This window comes from Fundulus heteroclitus, chromosome 1 (genome assembly GCF_011125445.2).
Source record: "Fundulus heteroclitus isolate FHET01 chromosome 1, MU-UCD_Fhet_4.1, whole genome shotgun sequence".
Lineage (NCBI taxonomy): Eukaryota > Metazoa > Chordata > Actinopteri > Cyprinodontiformes > Fundulidae > Fundulus > Fundulus heteroclitus.
This window is the reverse complement of record NC_046361.1, coordinates 37,802,502-37,818,701: the sequence shown is the minus strand read 5'-3', so window position 1 is coordinate 37,818,701 and position 16,200 is coordinate 37,802,502. Positions and strand designations below refer to the sequence as shown.

The 16,200-nt window shown below is 42.4% G+C and overlaps 1 protein-coding gene and 1 long non-coding RNA gene across 2 annotated transcripts in view; one reads left to right on the top strand and one right to left on the bottom strand.

The window, feature by feature from the left end:
- lama5 (laminin, alpha 5) overlaps positions 1–16,200 on the top strand; it is a 134,074-nt gene that overhangs the window by 113,979 nt on the left and 3,895 nt on the right. Inside the window, exons 65-76 of the mRNA XM_036142469.1 lie at positions 2,179–2,335; positions 2,453–2,587; positions 3,664–3,809; positions 5,921–6,053; positions 7,225–7,377; positions 7,472–7,602; positions 9,107–9,259; positions 9,865–9,991; positions 10,085–10,239; positions 11,908–12,100; positions 14,312–14,449; positions 15,997–16,156. Coding sequence (XP_035998362.1) covers positions 2,179–2,335; positions 2,453–2,587; positions 3,664–3,809; positions 5,921–6,053; positions 7,225–7,377; positions 7,472–7,602; positions 9,107–9,259; positions 9,865–9,991; positions 10,085–10,239; positions 11,908–12,100; positions 14,312–14,449; positions 15,997–16,156 — 1,781 coding nt within the window. The remainder of the gene's footprint in view (positions 1–2,178; positions 2,336–2,452; positions 2,588–3,663; positions 3,810–5,920; positions 6,054–7,224; positions 7,378–7,471; positions 7,603–9,106; positions 9,260–9,864; positions 9,992–10,084; positions 10,240–11,907; positions 12,101–14,311; positions 14,450–15,996; positions 16,157–16,200) is intronic.
- LOC118564401 lies at positions 127–1,528 on the bottom strand. Its single transcript, XR_004931840.1, has 2 exons — positions 770–1,528; positions 127–731 (listed from the first exon to the last, which is right to left on the bottom strand). It is a non-coding gene; the product is annotated as an uncharacterized LOC118564401 (long non-coding RNA).

Sequence of the window (16,200 nt, the reverse complement as noted above, 5' to 3'; positions counted from 1 at the left end):
CATCCAGGTCTGCATACAGATCTGAAATATCCTTGGGGGGGTTAAGAGATTATACGGTGGTGGTCTGTCTTCTTCAGTTGCTACCATAGTTTGCGTTACTTTAGTATTGTTCTGGCGAGTTCTTTCTTTGTTTAGAGCCTAATTTTGTGGGAGATCAACAGGTGTTGGGGGAAGGTTGTCAGCCGGACGCGGCGGCGCTGCAGTCGCCACCGTTCCATCAGCCAACCCAACCCCTCCTGCTGCACGAGGCTGTCTCTCATCCTGCCTATTTTGTGCTTGAATTAACTTACAGCGAGCAACGTCAAGCCCTTATATAGCTATAAATATATTTATATACATACATACACACATACACATAGACATACACACACACATTTTTTATTTCCCCTCTTTTTTTTCTTTCTTAGCGCTTATTTTTAGCCGGCACACAACATTTTTCTATTGATTCACCTTCAACACACCATCTATTTTATACTTTTCTTCCACTTCTCCAAGTATTTTTTTTAATATTAAGCAATATATATGATAATATTTATTGCAATAACATTTTAATTTTACTTGGATACACAAACTTTTCATCCCCTCTGGGATTTCCCCTTCTACTTTGTGCTGAACCCATCCTAATTACTTCTGCGTTGTGTTTATATCATTTCCAGGACTTTAATCCTGTTTCTTTTGTTTGTTTTTTTTTTTTGTTGTTTTTTTTTTTATATACCTTTCAGGACTTTAACCTGGATTTCGTTTTTTCCTACCTCTTCAGGACTTTAACCTGGTTTTCCTTAACTTCTGCGACGGACTCAAACCGGCAGCTTCGAGAGACTCAAACTCTCGATTAACCTTTGGGGGATTTTTTTTTTAATCACCCGTAACATGGGACTTAAACCCTAAACGACGGACTTTAACAGTCGTTTAAAACTTACTTGCTGTGGTGTGCTTTTCTCCCGGTCGGATCCCGTCAATCCCTCGTTGGCGAAAGGAGTAAACCTACGACGCTGGCCCAGCGAGGAAATTACCTCCCGGGACTTTCGACAGGTCCTTGACTCAGACCACCGGTGGGTTTCAGCGTGTCCGCTCCTCTCGTCAGCGAGCTGATATGTTGGGATCCGCGTCACGGCACCAGGCTGATAGGGTTATTAAAGATAACCCATTTTATCCTAGAATGAAAAGCACACAACACAAGTTTCAGACTCTTCTTATAGAAGAGGACAGAGGATGACCCAAACGGAGAACTGCACTCCCTGAAAGTTTGGTATCGTCTGCGCCGGGTCATCTCTGTCCTTCTGTCTTTATTATCACACATCAAAGAGAAAAGGGTCAGGGGGGTTGGGTCAGGAGGTTACAACATGAGGGTTGAAAAAGGGTCAGGAGGCTTCAGGAATTTACAACATGGGGGTGGAAAGCAAAGAAGGGAGCAAGGGATTCCTTATCTGAGATAATTATTTGTTATTCCTGCCTAAGGTTAAATACAACAGAACTTTCCTAAAGGCAAACTCTTAAAACAAGCCAAATACCTGTAACTTGATAAAAATAAGATGATTACATTCACATAATGAAATGATTACATTCACATTTTCTAACAACTTGGTTAGGGTAGGTTTTAAACAGAAAGGTATTGTTTTTTTATTTTAGCAAAACTATTTGAAAGATGACTATGAAAAGTGTTGCTGCTGGTCATTATCCATTCTACTCATAATTGATAATGTCAGCTCTATCCCTGGTAAGCAGGTGTAAAAAATATCTTGGTATTACCTCATTTAGATGCTTAGTCTTCTGTTTCCTTGTTATCCATCATCCATCCACTTTCTATACCTGCTTATCCTTTTAGGATTATCGCCGGGGGGGGGGGGGGGGGGGGTTGGTGTCTATCTTCAGAGGTAATTTGTCAAGAGGCGGGGTCTAAAATGGACAGGTCGGCAGTACATGACAGAGACACACGGGACAAACAAACATGCACAAACACATTCACACCAAAGAGCAATTTAGAGAGACAAATTTACCCAACAGTCATGTTGTGGGACCTATAAAGAACCCCCATGTGCACAGAGAGACCATGCAAACTCTTTGCAAAAAGACCCCAGACTGGGATTTTAATCCAGGACCTTTTCGCTGCGAGGGACCGCTCCGCCTTGCTTTGTTTTTAATTCTTGATTCTTCCCTGAATTGCATTTCTTAAAACAGCTCCAAGCCGACGCTACAGCAGAAGTGGGAGATTGACGGGGCCTTCTTTGATGGAACTGGCTTTGCTGAGATCATCTTGGATGAAAAGGTCACACGCTTTGATCAAGAGTTAAAGCTCATCTCCCAGAACGGAATAATACTCATGCTAAAACAAGAGGTAAAGACCCAGCTCGTTGGATAACAACATCTTCCTGTCAGCGTTATGTGTTCATCAGTGCCTGCCGTTGTTCTTTAGACATACTGAGTGCTTACGCTCACGTCTCTCCTCTAACAGATGAAGGTCTTGTGCCTGGCTGTGCTTGACGGACAGCTCCATGTTTTATATGACTTCAATGGTACTTTGATCGATCTTCCACCGAAAGAAGAACATGTGAATTTGCTGAAGATTAGTGATGGGAATTCAAGAGCAGTAAGTCAGACATGTTTTTTCTAATGTTAGAAAAACATTACAAACATGCTAATGGTTGCTACACATGCACACGCCTTAGCTGCTGTACTGTATGTTTTTGGTGTTACTAAATAAGACCAAAAACATACAAGAAATTTCGTTCAAAAGCTGACTTGGCTCAATAAAGCAAGAGTTTTTTTTTAAGAAAACTCCCAGGTATTTACATCTATACTTTGTTAAAATATTGTGCATTTAGTTTATCAATAAGCAGGTAAAAAACAAAAACTGACAAAAAAATGTTTTTGCATTTTTAATAAAATGTTCAGCCTGACAGCTTCCATGAAAAGTGTGGAAACCTCTGCTTTAAAGAATTTGGGAAAGTCACACTAAATTAAAATGGAGTCACACCTTATAAGGCATCGCCTCAGACACATTGTTTCTACGTATGAGAGGTCAGGACGAGAATTGTGGACCTCAGCAAGTCTGCTTCATCCTTTGGTACAATGTCTGAAGGTGTCACCTTGACTGAAACAGATTGCACACTTTGAATTGTCATGTTACTGAAAAGTGCTTTATAGACAAACTTCCCTTGCAATGTGAGGGAAAATACTTAAACAATATCTGAAGACATCAGGCAAGAAGTTCAAGCTTTGGAGTAAACTATTCTTCCAAAATGGAAAATGACTTAAGGTCAACAATGTTAGTGTTTTTGAGAAGCCATCACAAAGCCCACATCCCAATGTGAGAGAAAACTCGTGAGCAGGGTGGTCAACAAAAGTCACCCGGTTAGACCAATTCTATCAGGAGGAATGGGCCAAAATTTCCACAAACTCAGGTGGAAAGCTTGTGGAAGAAAACCCAAAATATGTGAGTCAAGACATTTAGTGCAAAATCGGCTGATTGACAGGAAGCTTGGCCTCAGTGTCTGTTCTGTCCTCCATCCAACCATCCTTTCATTCTTGACTGATGACCAAGATAGTTGTTCACCAAAGAAAGTCATCAAAAAATTCAAACTGAATTTATTTACAACATTATCAACATGCTGCATGATACGTGTCATGAAAAACTCTTACATTTTCCTTTTCCTTATTTTTTAGCTGTCGATGATCTTAGTGCACCGTCGAGACTTGGTTGTGGTGAAGATCTCTGATAAATTTGTCTTTCAATCAACTGTAAGCCAAATACCAGAGTTCGAAGATAAGTACTATCTGGGAGGAGCGCCAAAGGAGGAGATCCCTGAGAGGTTTGTGAAACCATCTTTTTATAATAATAATAATAATAATCATCATAATCATACTTTTTTTTTTTTTTTCAAAAAAGCACCTATCAGAACACTCACAGACACTGGATAGACCAATAAAGATAAAACAACAAACAATAAAAGTCACAATTAACCGGCAATCACAGAGCGTATCCACTTTTGAACAGGTGTGTTTTGAGTTTAGACTTGAACTGGTAGAGGGTGTCAGTATTGCGGATGTCTGGAGGGAGAGCGATCCACACTGCAAAAACGGATCTAAAAACAAGTAAAATGTTCTTAAAGTTAGTGTATTTGTCCTTGATTTGAGCAGGTAAATAAGATTATCTGCCAATGGAATGAGTATCTTTACCCCTAAAATAAGATAATTAGAAATCCTGCACTTGAAATAAGATCATGGAGATGAATTGTTCCAATTTTAAGTGGGAAAAATCTTATTCCATTGGCAAATAGACTTATTTACCTGCTCAAATCAAGTACAAATACACTAATTTCAAGAAAATTTTACCTATTTTTAGTTCTGTTTTTGCAGTGCAGAGTTTGGGAGCAGAGCGAGAGAAAGCTCTGCTCCCCGTGGTGCTGAGGCAGGAAGGAGTAACGACGTGAAGGAGATCAGAAAAGTAGGCAGGAGCGAGGTTGTGAATGGCCTAGAATGTGTACAGAAGGATTTTTATAGATTCTGAATCTAACCAGGAGCCATTGGGGCTGCTGTAGGACTGGGGTGATGTGATGAAATGAGGAGGTGGTTGGAAATAATGCGAGCAGCTGCATTGTGAAACACTTGTAGCTTATGGAGGGATTCATGAGGAAGGCCAAAGAGAAGAGAGTAATAGAGGTCAATGAGGGAGGTGACAAGGCTGTGGGTAGGAATGGATGCACAGTGAGGGGAAAGGGAGGGACGAAGGTGATTAATGTTGCGTAGATGGAAGTAGGCAGAACTGGTGATGTTACCGATGTGAGGGGTAAAGGAAGGACTACTAACGAGGATGAAATCAGGATTCTTAAGATGGGGAGACTATAGAACGATTAAGTGAGAGGAACTGTCAGCTTTGGATATATAGATTTGGTTCCTACGAGGAGGATCTCAGTTTTATCACTGTTCAGTTTCAGGAAGCTGGAAGTGAACCAATATTTTAATTTGTTTAGGCAGGAGGTAAAGGTAGAGGGTGAGAGAGTAGAACTTGGCCTAAATGAACGACAGAGCTGGGTGTCATCTGCATAATAGTGAAAATAGGAAGAATGTAAATAATGAAAAGTAGGGGTCCCAGGACACAGCCCTGGAGCACGCCGGATGTGACAGAGGATGGATGGGAACTACAGGGCTTCAGATGAATGAACTGTGCGGCCATTAAGGTAAGAATGAAATCAGCGAAGGGTGTGAGTGATGCCAGATGAAGGTCTGTGGAGAAGGACTGTCAGATCCAGAAGAATGAGAATAGAGAGTAGACCTGAGTCAGCTGCCATCAGAAGGTCGTTGGTGATTTTTTTTTTTTTTATGAGGGTGGTTTCAGTGCTGCGGCGGGACGGAAACCAGACTGGAATAGTTCATAAAGGTTTTTATGAATTAAATGAGAATGAAATCAGGAGGCGGCTGTTTTGTTCCAAGTACTTTGGAGGTGAAAGGTAAATTAGCAATAGGGCGAAGATTATTGTAGTAGATTACTGAAGGCAGATTTCTTCAGCATAGGAGCAACAATGGTGGTTTTAAGGAGAGTAGGAACATTTCCAATGGTGAGGAGTGAATGATGGCTGTTATGGATGGAAGGAGAGCTTGAAGGCAAAGTTTGAACCAGGGCTGTTGGGGCTGGATCAAGCATACAGGTGGAAGATTTAGATTTACAGATCATTTCAGAGATTCTAGAGATGCTTGGAAGTTGAAAACCTGAAAATGAGAACTTGAAAATTTCACAAAGGGAGGAGAGATGACATATTAGCAGACAAACATTGATGGATCGTATATATTTTTCCTTTGAAAAAAACTGCAGTAAAGAATGACAGCAGTCTGTGGCTGGAAAGAGTTGTTTAATAGTAAAAACTGTTAAAAGACAGCATAACTCCAGAGTTTCCGCTGTCTGGCATCTTTTCTGTGTTGTCAGCTTGAAGCGGCTGTTTTCGGCGGGCAGCTCCGTGAAAGGCTGCTTCCGCGGCGTGAAGACCGGTAACAATTTCGTCAATCTGAAGACTGCGCAAACCTCAGGAGTCAGCTTTGGCTGTGACAAGGACCAGCTGGTAAAATAAATTTAAAAAATCACACACTTCCCCTGTCTGTGTATGAAACATGCTTGTTTTATGCTATTTAAACAACATTCCTCCTGTGTCTAATAGACCAGCACATAATACAGCATAAATAAAAATTCTTCAAGTTTTCAAACGTTTTTTTCTAAATAAAAATCAGAATAATTGGGCTTTGCATTTGCATTCAGACCCCTGTTACTGGATAAAACCTCCACAGGTATTGGCACCGCTGGTAAAAAGACATTTAATAAGTCTGGCCGTCAATCTTGGATCATTATCCTGCAGTGAGACCCCCACAACCTCCATGTTTTCAGTCTTCTTCCAGACATCACCAGGTTTTCTCTAAAATGTCCTAGTTCATAATGCCGTGCAGAACCCAGGACCACTGCCCCAGCAAAGGGTGTAACACTGGGTCTAAGGAGGTAATCCCGACAGCTAGTGGCAGTCATGTCTGTGCGTCCCTCCATGGATTCTCCTCCCCAGAACCAACACTGACCCACCACCAAACCGATCATGAAGAACATCGTTGCTGCAGCTGTCAGAGATATTCACGCCAGGGGACCCACTAGAGATCACTTTGTAGAGCTCTGGCAGGACTCGTCTCCTGCCTGCACTGAGGGGCAGATACCGGTCCTGCTGATGGGTTTAGGACCTCTGATGGTTCTGTCCAGCTCTCCTAGACTAACAGCCTGTCTCCAGGAATCTCCTCCATGCTATAGAGACGGTGCTGGGAGACACATGAGACCTTCTAACTATGTACTGATGTACTGATGAGCCGTCCTGGTGGAGGTGGACCACCTGTAGGGACGATGATAAAATGCTAAACTACTGAAAAGCTGTAAAACAAAGTGAGGGAATAAACTCTCTTTGACCTGCAGAACCGTTCCTGTCTTTGGGTTCTCCTCATCGGGGCCTCTTTAGTTCCCCTGTTGGTAATTTAATTACAGCCGACACAGATTGGCTGGCCCGACCAGATCAATGCTCTGACCAACTTTAACTGACCCGATTTTAAACTGATTAAAATCAGGTTTATTCTGTCATCACTAGCTCTAGAAAATGTGTAACTGTAATTAGCTGGAATAGATTGTTTTCTTTCTGCCGAGCCGGTTTGCGTTGAATAGAAGCCGCGGTGAACCGCTCGTCTCGCTGCTGTGTGTTTGTGCAGATCGCTCGGGAGGCTCATTTCCCCGGTCAGAGCTACCTGCAGTTGGAAGTGACAGACGTGAACGAGGAGAACCGCCTGGGGAAGGACTTCTACGCCAGCTTCAGCTTCAGAACGGAGCAGAAAGACGGACTCATGCTTTACCACCGGGACCAGGTCAGGATGGAGCCCCGTTACCTTTCCTGCTTCTACTCGGTTATCCTCCGCAGCGTGTTTTTTTTTTTACATTTCTGACCCGCTGTGGCTGCAGGGGGAAATCTGTCAGGTGTTTTTGGAGAAGGGCCACGTCGTGGTGAAGGCCGGCAACAACGAGGCCAAGACCCAGAAGACGTACAACGACAACAACAGCCACAACATAGCTTTCTACATCAGCAGTAATACGTAAGACAACCAATGAACGTTGTGTGAAATGACCGTTTATAACATGTTTATAACATGTTCCCTCCTTCATTAAACTGTCATTCATTAGCGAGGGCCACGCCACAGAGGTAGGAGTTTAAAGATTAATTTAAGGAATTCATTTCTGGAAGTGATCCAAGGAGATGGTTCAGAAGGGTTGGGAGAATAAGACTCAGTGGGGGGGGGGGGGGTGGTACCTGGATGGAACCTGCACTGAAGAATGAGGAAGTAGGGATGAGATGAGGTTTCAAGGGATGAAGGGAAGGAAAGGATATGACGATGAAGGGATGAAGGGAAGGAAAGGAGATGAGGGTGAAAGGAATAAAATAGGAATTAAGGAAAGGAGATGACAATGAATGGATGAAGGGAAGGGACTGAGGATGAAGGGAAGGAAAGGAGATGAGGATGAAGGGATGAAGGGAATGGGATGAGGATGAAGGGAATGAAAGGAAAGGGGATGAGGATGAAGGGAATGAAAGGAAAGGGGATGAGGATGAAGGAAAAGAAAGGAAAGGGGATGAGGATGAAGGGAATGAAAGGAAAGGGGATGAGGATGAAGGGAAGGAAAGGAGATGAGGGTGAAGGGATGAAGGGAATAAAATAGGAATTAAGGAAAGGAGATGACAATGAATGGATGAAGGGAAGGGACTGAGGATGAAGGGAAGGAAAGGAGATGAGGATGAAGGGATGAAGGGAAGGGGATGAGGATTAAGGGAAGGAAAGGAAAGGGGATGAGGATGAAGGGATGAAGGGAAGGGACTGAGGATGAAAGGAGATGAGGGTGAAGGGATGAAGGGAAGGGGATGAGGAAGAAGGGATGATGATGACAGGATGAAGGGAAGGAAATGAGGATGAAGGGAATAAAATAGAGATGAAGGGGATGAGGATGAAGGGATGACGGGGGAGGGTGGGGTTTGAAAGAACATAACAGACAGAGAGGAAGGAGTGAACTGTTGGAAACTCCCGAAACAAACATTAACTTCCCTTTATGCCTTTAAATCTGAACGTCTTTATTATTTTCAATTGAGAACAGAGGTTTTAAATGTGGATTTGGAAAGAAGTTTCCCAATATTAATAAAACTTCTCCAGCGGAGAGTCAGGAGAAGAATACGCTCCGAACCAGAAGGAGTGCAGAATATGAAAAGCGCTGTTAACTCGATTATTACTATTCTGTTATTTCTAATATAATATGGCTGTAGCACTTCTTTAGATGCTGGTTAAAATGCTAAAATTAAGACATAATTGTGATGAAATTTAATTGATTTAAAGACAATTGTAGAATGTTTGTGTAATAATTTCGGCCTAAGGACAAACAGCTTTGGGTTCCAGAGTTAGAGGTGACCTGGATGTTGTGGATTTTATGAGTAAAGCTTTATTTGGGTCCTAAGAGAGCGGAGGCTGGACTTCTGTGAGCATCTCTGCAGACGGCTGGTTTGGTGCTGAAGGGCCCGAACGTTTGCTGACTGCCGGCTTGCTGCCTCCACAGGCTTCGTGTCCACATGGACGACGGGGAGGTGGCGACCAGCAAGCCGAGCAACAGGCCCGCTCTGACGGCCCCTGAAGATGGGATGTTCCTGGGAGGATTACCTCAGCAGAGCAACGACTTCACAGGATGCATCAGCAACGTCTTCATCAACGGGTTAGAAAGGTTTTTTCTGGGCTTCTCCACAGATTTCTGGTGCTTTTCTTCTTTTGTTGCTCTTCGCTTTCACATGTAAAATATCAGACCAAAAGTAAACCGATCAGATCACGGCTGCACTGCAAAAAGGGAACTAAAAGCGGGTAAAATCCTCTTGAAATGAGTGTATTTTTCTTTGATTTGAGCTGGTAAATCAGATTATTTGCCAATACAATAAGATTTTTGTACTTAAAATAAAAACTATTCATCTCTATCATCTTATTTCAAGTGCCGGATATCTAATTATCTTATCTTAGGGGTAGAAATACTAATTCCATTGGCAAATAATCTTATTTAGCTGCTCAAATCAAGGAAAAAGTTACACATTTTAGGAAGATTTGACTTACTTTTAGTTCCCTTTTTGCAGTGTGTGCCATTGTTGGCGGCGTTTTTACAGCTGATTTTAATTACATGTGAAGATTTGCTGCTGAAAAGGGGGTTCAACAGCTTCCCGTTAGCCTGCAGAGGGAGCTTAGACGCCTGTTGATGGCAGAATGATGGGAAAAGCATACCAGCTGCAGCTTAGTAACCACAGGGTGAAATAAGGCTGTGATTCTTGCCTCCAGGAGCAAAGAAGGTCCAAACGTTCGGAACCTGCTGAATGTGAAACACAATGTGAACGTGTCTATGAGCTGCCCCGCAGGCAAAAAACCCCTGCAGATCGTGGTTAATCAGCGCAGACCCAAACAGAAGGTACGGCGTGCGCACACACACACACAGCCGCCGCTCTGCTGCCAGGGCATCAGCTGCCATCAGAACCAGTAAACCCCGCTGCCTCCTTCCCAGGTTCATCAGAGGAAGCCGTCCAGATCTCGCAGCCGCAGTACCAGGGAGTCCTGCCAGGCGGAGCTGTTGCAGCCGGAGGGCAGAGCGACGCACTTCAGCGGCTCCGCCCACAGCTTCCAGAGATACGACTCTGTGGCGGGCTCGCTCAGATCCATGTGAGTGCAAACGCAGAAGCCCGCTGTCCGCTGCAGCCGGACACCGTTTTTCACACTTTTCTGTTGCACTGCTGTCTGCCGGTGCCTCCTCTGCAACATGCAGAAGGTGCAACAGTGTTTGCATAGTTAGACACACTTCAAATACCATCCAGAACACGCAGGACAGGGGGGGTGGGGACAAGGGGTGGGGATCACTCCTCTAACAGGCTTTATTTATTTTAGTCTCATCAGACATGAGCACATTCTTCTACATGTTTACCCTCTTTCCGATACGGTGTGTGGTAAAAAAGATTCTTATGAGTTTGATTCCACCATTTCTTCCGTGAAAAGCTATTTCTTTTTTTTTTCTGATAAAGCTGCTTTTTGCTAACCTGACTCTCACCAGATGGATTTCATTCCACACAGCTCCACACGTCCATTTGCGATTACTCCATTGGAGATTTATTTCAGAAGGAGGGGCCTTATCAAAATCCTTGCCTATGATTGGATAAACCACATGTCCGTCATACTTCAACCATTCACATCTAAACAGAAACCGTAGTTTCCACTAATAAAAGCCTTCAAAGACGTTCTCTGGTGTTCCTTTAAAGAATTGATATTTGATAGATTGGACAACTTCGATGAAACAGCAACATTAATGTTACCAGGCAACCATTTTTCTCTAATGAAAACTGGGGACATCTCTGATTTCGCTAAGCGGGCGGGTTGCAGAGTCTGGGTTAGGGTTAGTTTTGCCCAATCTCCAACGCCAACGAGGCGGGGAAGGCGCGTTCAGCTCAGCTCTTCTACTACGCCGGGACAGCGGCAGGACCGAGTAAATACCTCTTGCTGCGTTAAACTATTTTACTGCATCATGATTCACTGAAAACATTTCTGGGGACAGCTTTTGTCAGGAACAGGTCATCCAAAACTGGGACTCTGGGACGTCTGGTCACCGATGCTTCCTCGCTGCGAGCCACCATTGTTGCCTGAATCCTAACAGATACGTCACATCTACACAAAAAAACGCCCGCCGATCCTGATTGGCTCGTCCATTTTATGTGGTATTGAAATCCCTGCCAATGGCGGAGATTCCTGATGGATGTGTGGAGCCGTGTGGAGCTCGGCTACATCCATCCGGCGAGAGTCAGGTTAGCTTTTTGCTTTGTTTTGTGTAGGTGGACGTCCATGTCGGTCCACCTCTAGATGTTCAAAGCTGAGGGTATTGTTTTAGAACCTAATCACGCTTTAAACTTCTCTAGAATGGCCTAGTCAAAGTCCCGTTCACAGCCAGGTGTAGTGAGGATCCAAAGACACTTCCAAAAAGGTGGATGTACGCTGAAGTTTGCTGTTACTTGTTGTTTGCCTCACACTAACAATTAATCCATCTTCAAAGTTGTAGGGATGATCTGTAAATGAAATGACACAAACTCTTAAACAATCTGTTTAAGTTCCTGGTTGTGAGGCAACAAGATGTGAAAAATGCCAACAGAGGGGGGGGCGGGGGGGATACTTTTATATGTGAGGATTGTGAGATTAACTCTAAATCTGAGCTGCAGATTTAGCGTTTCCATCACTGTGACTGTAAGATTTTGAATAAAACCCACCAAAGTATCGGCCTGAAGTAGCACTAAAATCTGTTGTTAACATCTACGCAATTAATTCAGCCAGCCAATCATTTTCCCACAGCTCTCAGCTGTCACTGGGGCTGAAGATCAACTCCTCCGACGGCTGCGTGCTCCATGCAGCCGGCAGGCAGCCAGGCGGAGCGGCCATGACGCTCAGCGTCCTCAAAGGCCACCTGATGCTGTCAGTGGAGGCAGCGGGAAGTAAAGTCAAAGTGCGCAGCCTGAACAGATACAACGACGAGCGCTGGCACCCGGTGAGGTCAAACACACCTTTGTTTTACTTACAATTCAAACCATCCATCTTCTAACACGTCTGTCCCTCATGGGGTTGTGAGGGGTGTTGGTGCCTATCTCCAGCTGTCAATAGGCGAGGGGGGGGGGGGGGGGGGGGGGGTTACACCCTGGACAGGTCGGCAGTTTATCGCAGGGCAACACAGAGACACAATTAACACCAGATATTCAATAATAAGCCTCAACTATTGGGGAAAATTGAAGACTGGAGACCTCCAGCACCATGCTGTGGGTGTGTTTCACTGCAGGAGGGACTGGAGCACTTCACAAAATCATTGGCATCATGAGGAGAGGACATTTGTTTTTTTTTGGGTTTTTTTTGTTTTTTATTAGTTTATTTGTCAGGGACAATGCAGCGCACATTATTACATTCATAATTGTAATAGGCAGAGCCATAACAAAATGTGTAAATGTGTTGCATGAAAGGTTTCTAGCCTATAGGCTAATTTGCAACCCCAGTCCCCAGTCAGGCCTTTATAAAATACATTTTCCTAAAACGTAGCTCACATTGCACAATCATATATAAGATACATTATAAAAGACAACCATTAACATAATCCTAACAACATTACACAAAACAACACCTCACATCCAACATAATCATAATGACTCAATGTTCACATATTTGATTTTCTTTCAGCCAAGGTTTCACCTTTCTATTAAATGTTTTCAGGTCAGTTTCTATTTTTATTTCCGTTGGTAAATCATTCCAAAGAGAAACATTGAGTGGAAATATTGAAGAGCTGAACACACGGGGGTCAAAACATAAAACCAAAGTGATCACAGTGGCTTAAAGATGAGGACTGAGTCCGTTTCACCCCTTTGCACCTTTCTCCCTCCCTTCTCAGGTGTCCCAGTTATAGTTTTAGAGTAGATGGGGGGGGGGGGGGGGGGGGGGGGTGTAAGGGAAGAAGGCTAAACTTGGAAATACGCCGATGAAAAGCTGCTTGTGAAAATCCTCCGACAAAAGTAAATACCTGCGCAGATAACGTCTGATTTAAAGCGTTGCATTAGAATGTCTTTGCGCTCAGCAGGACAAAAGAGAGAGTTATTTCTCTATTTAAAATATATTTCTCACCAGAACAGAAACATGAAATCCTCTTTTTATTTATAGTTTGACCTATTCTGATTTATTAGCCCGCCGTAGGGGTCTGTAACTGGCGGCTCCGTAGCCACGAGGGGCTCAGAGAACAAGCTATTTTTTTTAAATATATAGTAAATATAACAACAAAGGCAGGTTTGAGTTTTTCATGAAATATTTGCATTTATTTCCACAACAAAAGCCCTACAAAATTGGTCTAAAAATAAGTAAAATGTTCTTAAAGTTAGTGTGTTTATCCTTGATTTGAGCAGGTAAATAAGATCATCTGCCAATGGAATGAGAATTTTGTTCCATTGGCAAATCATCTTATTTACCTGCTCAAATCAAGGACAAACACACTCATTTTAAGAACATTTTACTTATTTCTAGCTCCGTTTTTGCAGTGTAGTATTACGTTTTTTTAAATCTGTTTTTCTCATCATTGGGATTTCTTTTACACAATATTCCACAAATATCTGCACCACATCCTCTTCTTACAAAAGTGTTTTAGTTTTTCTTCATTTTAAATCCTAAAAATAGAAATAAAATGGCAGCTGTTTATCAAAAGCTATAAGTATTGTTCTTTTCAAACGGCCACGTAACGTTTGCAGCTGGACTGAGTGCAAAGATGCCTCTTGGGCTTGGAAAGGTCCAGACTATTCAAACATTAATGTCCAAAATATGTAACCTTTTAGCATAGCCTACTTTAATATAATTTCAGAAAACGTTTACACGTGTTAAGCGTCTGTTATTGTGTCCGGAAAGCAAGGTGGAATATTTAGGACGTTGCACATTTTGGAGAAATGACAACAACAGGCCTTTAAAGGTTCTGAAATGAAACTTTTCCTTTAAAAGAAGCCACTCTTGATCCAGAAAAGATGGTTGCTGTGTGATTATTTCCACAGCAGTGACCCGGTTGAGGCGTTTGGGTCAGGTTTCAGAGCTCATGGTGGCACTGAGGCGGCTTTGGTAATGGTGTTTCCTCAGAAAATGGACTTGTGTCTGTTCTGCAGGGGAAAGATCGTGAACGTAGCGGGTCAGAGGTGGGCTCACCAGATGTCTCTAAGCTTCTCCGCTTCCCATCTCACTGCAGGTCTTCATAAAGCTCGAAGGGAACAAGATCAGCCTGACGGTGGGTGGCATCAGCGCTCGATCCAAGAGGATACCTGGAGGCGCCAAGATGCGGCTCAGCGGGCCTTTATTTATCGGAGGAGTCCCAGCCTCAGTCAAGGTCACAATTACACTCATTGTCACAAAAAACATCATCATTTATATGCACATGATATGTAAAAGTGTTAAATGCCATTTTACCACTTTCTAAATCTGGATGAGTACAAGAAAACCACAGAGGGGGAAATATTTGGGTTTCCAGATTGTATTCATTATTATATCTTTTTTTTAATAAATACAATTTTAATTTCAGAACATTTTTAGGACCAGCAGTGCTTAAGATTTGGGTTTTAAACAGGGTCCTGTTAGCAAACAAAACCTTAAAAACCTTTAATTTTTAACGTCAGAACTGATCACCACCCATCAGTAATAGCTGTCAGGATAATTCGGTCCAGATTAGTTGGGTCCAAATGTTTCATTTAAATTCATCCTGAAGCCTAAAAATCAGTGAAATAAAATGTTTAAGACAATCAGAAGCCAGCTTTAACGATGGGGTGATTTATTTGTGAACAAATAATGAAACTCAAAATCAAAAACATTTTTGTTTGTTTCAAAATGTCCTGAATTTTGTCGTCCCCCACAAAAAAAACAAAAAAAACAAGAAAAATCATAAACTTGGTGAATTATTAAAGTAACCCTGATATTAAGGCACTTAATTCTACATGAAGCTTTTGCAGCAAATACTTTTATATCAACAGTACTAAAAAAAAACTTAAATAATAATGAAATAATAGAATTGCATAGAATGGAGTAAAATATAATATATTTAAATAGAATAGAATATAAAAAGGTTTACACCAGAGTTACACATTACCATAAATAATATGAATAAAAAAGCCAATTTAAAGTTTTGTACTAAAGCAAAAGATAATGAATTTATCACAAAGGGGAAAACATTATAAATTGTGCAACTTTTAATTGACAATACAGGTGAAAATGCATCCGTCACGTTGAATAAAAAGAAATGCAATGTTCAAGTTAAATAGAGGAAAGGCAGCAGCCCATTTTAGACAACAGTTGTTATTCACACTTTCTGCTTCCAGGTCACATTATTATTATTATTATTTTTCTCTCTCTTTTTTTTCCTTTTTTTTTCCTTTTTTTCTCTTTTTTTTCTTCCTTTTTTTTCTTTTCTTTCTTTTTTTTTCCCTTTTTTTTTTTTTTTCCAGGTCACATTATGAACAGATTATCAGGCGTTAAAATGCTTCTCCTGGTTTCCTAGGGGAGCTTTCTGACAGCTGGACTCCCTAAATCTCTATGTGCATATAAACCAAATCCTTCTGGTGTGTCATAAACTGTTCATCCAACCTTAATTATGACCAATATAGCCTCAATAAACCAGGAGTTCTGGTGGCGTGTTGCTGCGGCTTATGCAGGTGTGTGTCTGGGTTAGTCATGGGTTTAAGGGTTTAGGAAGGGTTCAAAGAGAAAAGCGTCTTCTCTACAGAGAACATGGCGGCACAACAGTATCAGATCTTTTTAAAGACCCACTGAGGGTTAGGTGACTCGTTAAGTTCTGATGCCGTGTAAAATGAAACGTCTGTGTACTCTCTGCCCTCATCCGGTTTTAATTTAAAGCTCTGTGTGTGTGTTTGTTGTGAATTCTAGCCTGCAGGCTGTGAAGGTTTCGCCGGATGTGTCCGGGACCTGAAACTGAACGCGGTCCCTGCAGGAAACCCGTCTCACAGTCAGGGGGCGGTGCCCTGCTTCCAGAACCCTCTGCAACCTGGAGCCTACTTCTCTGGACAGGGAGGACACATGGAGATAGGTAGTCACCCTCCCCGTCGGCTGTTTGCAGTCTTTCTGTCCGAC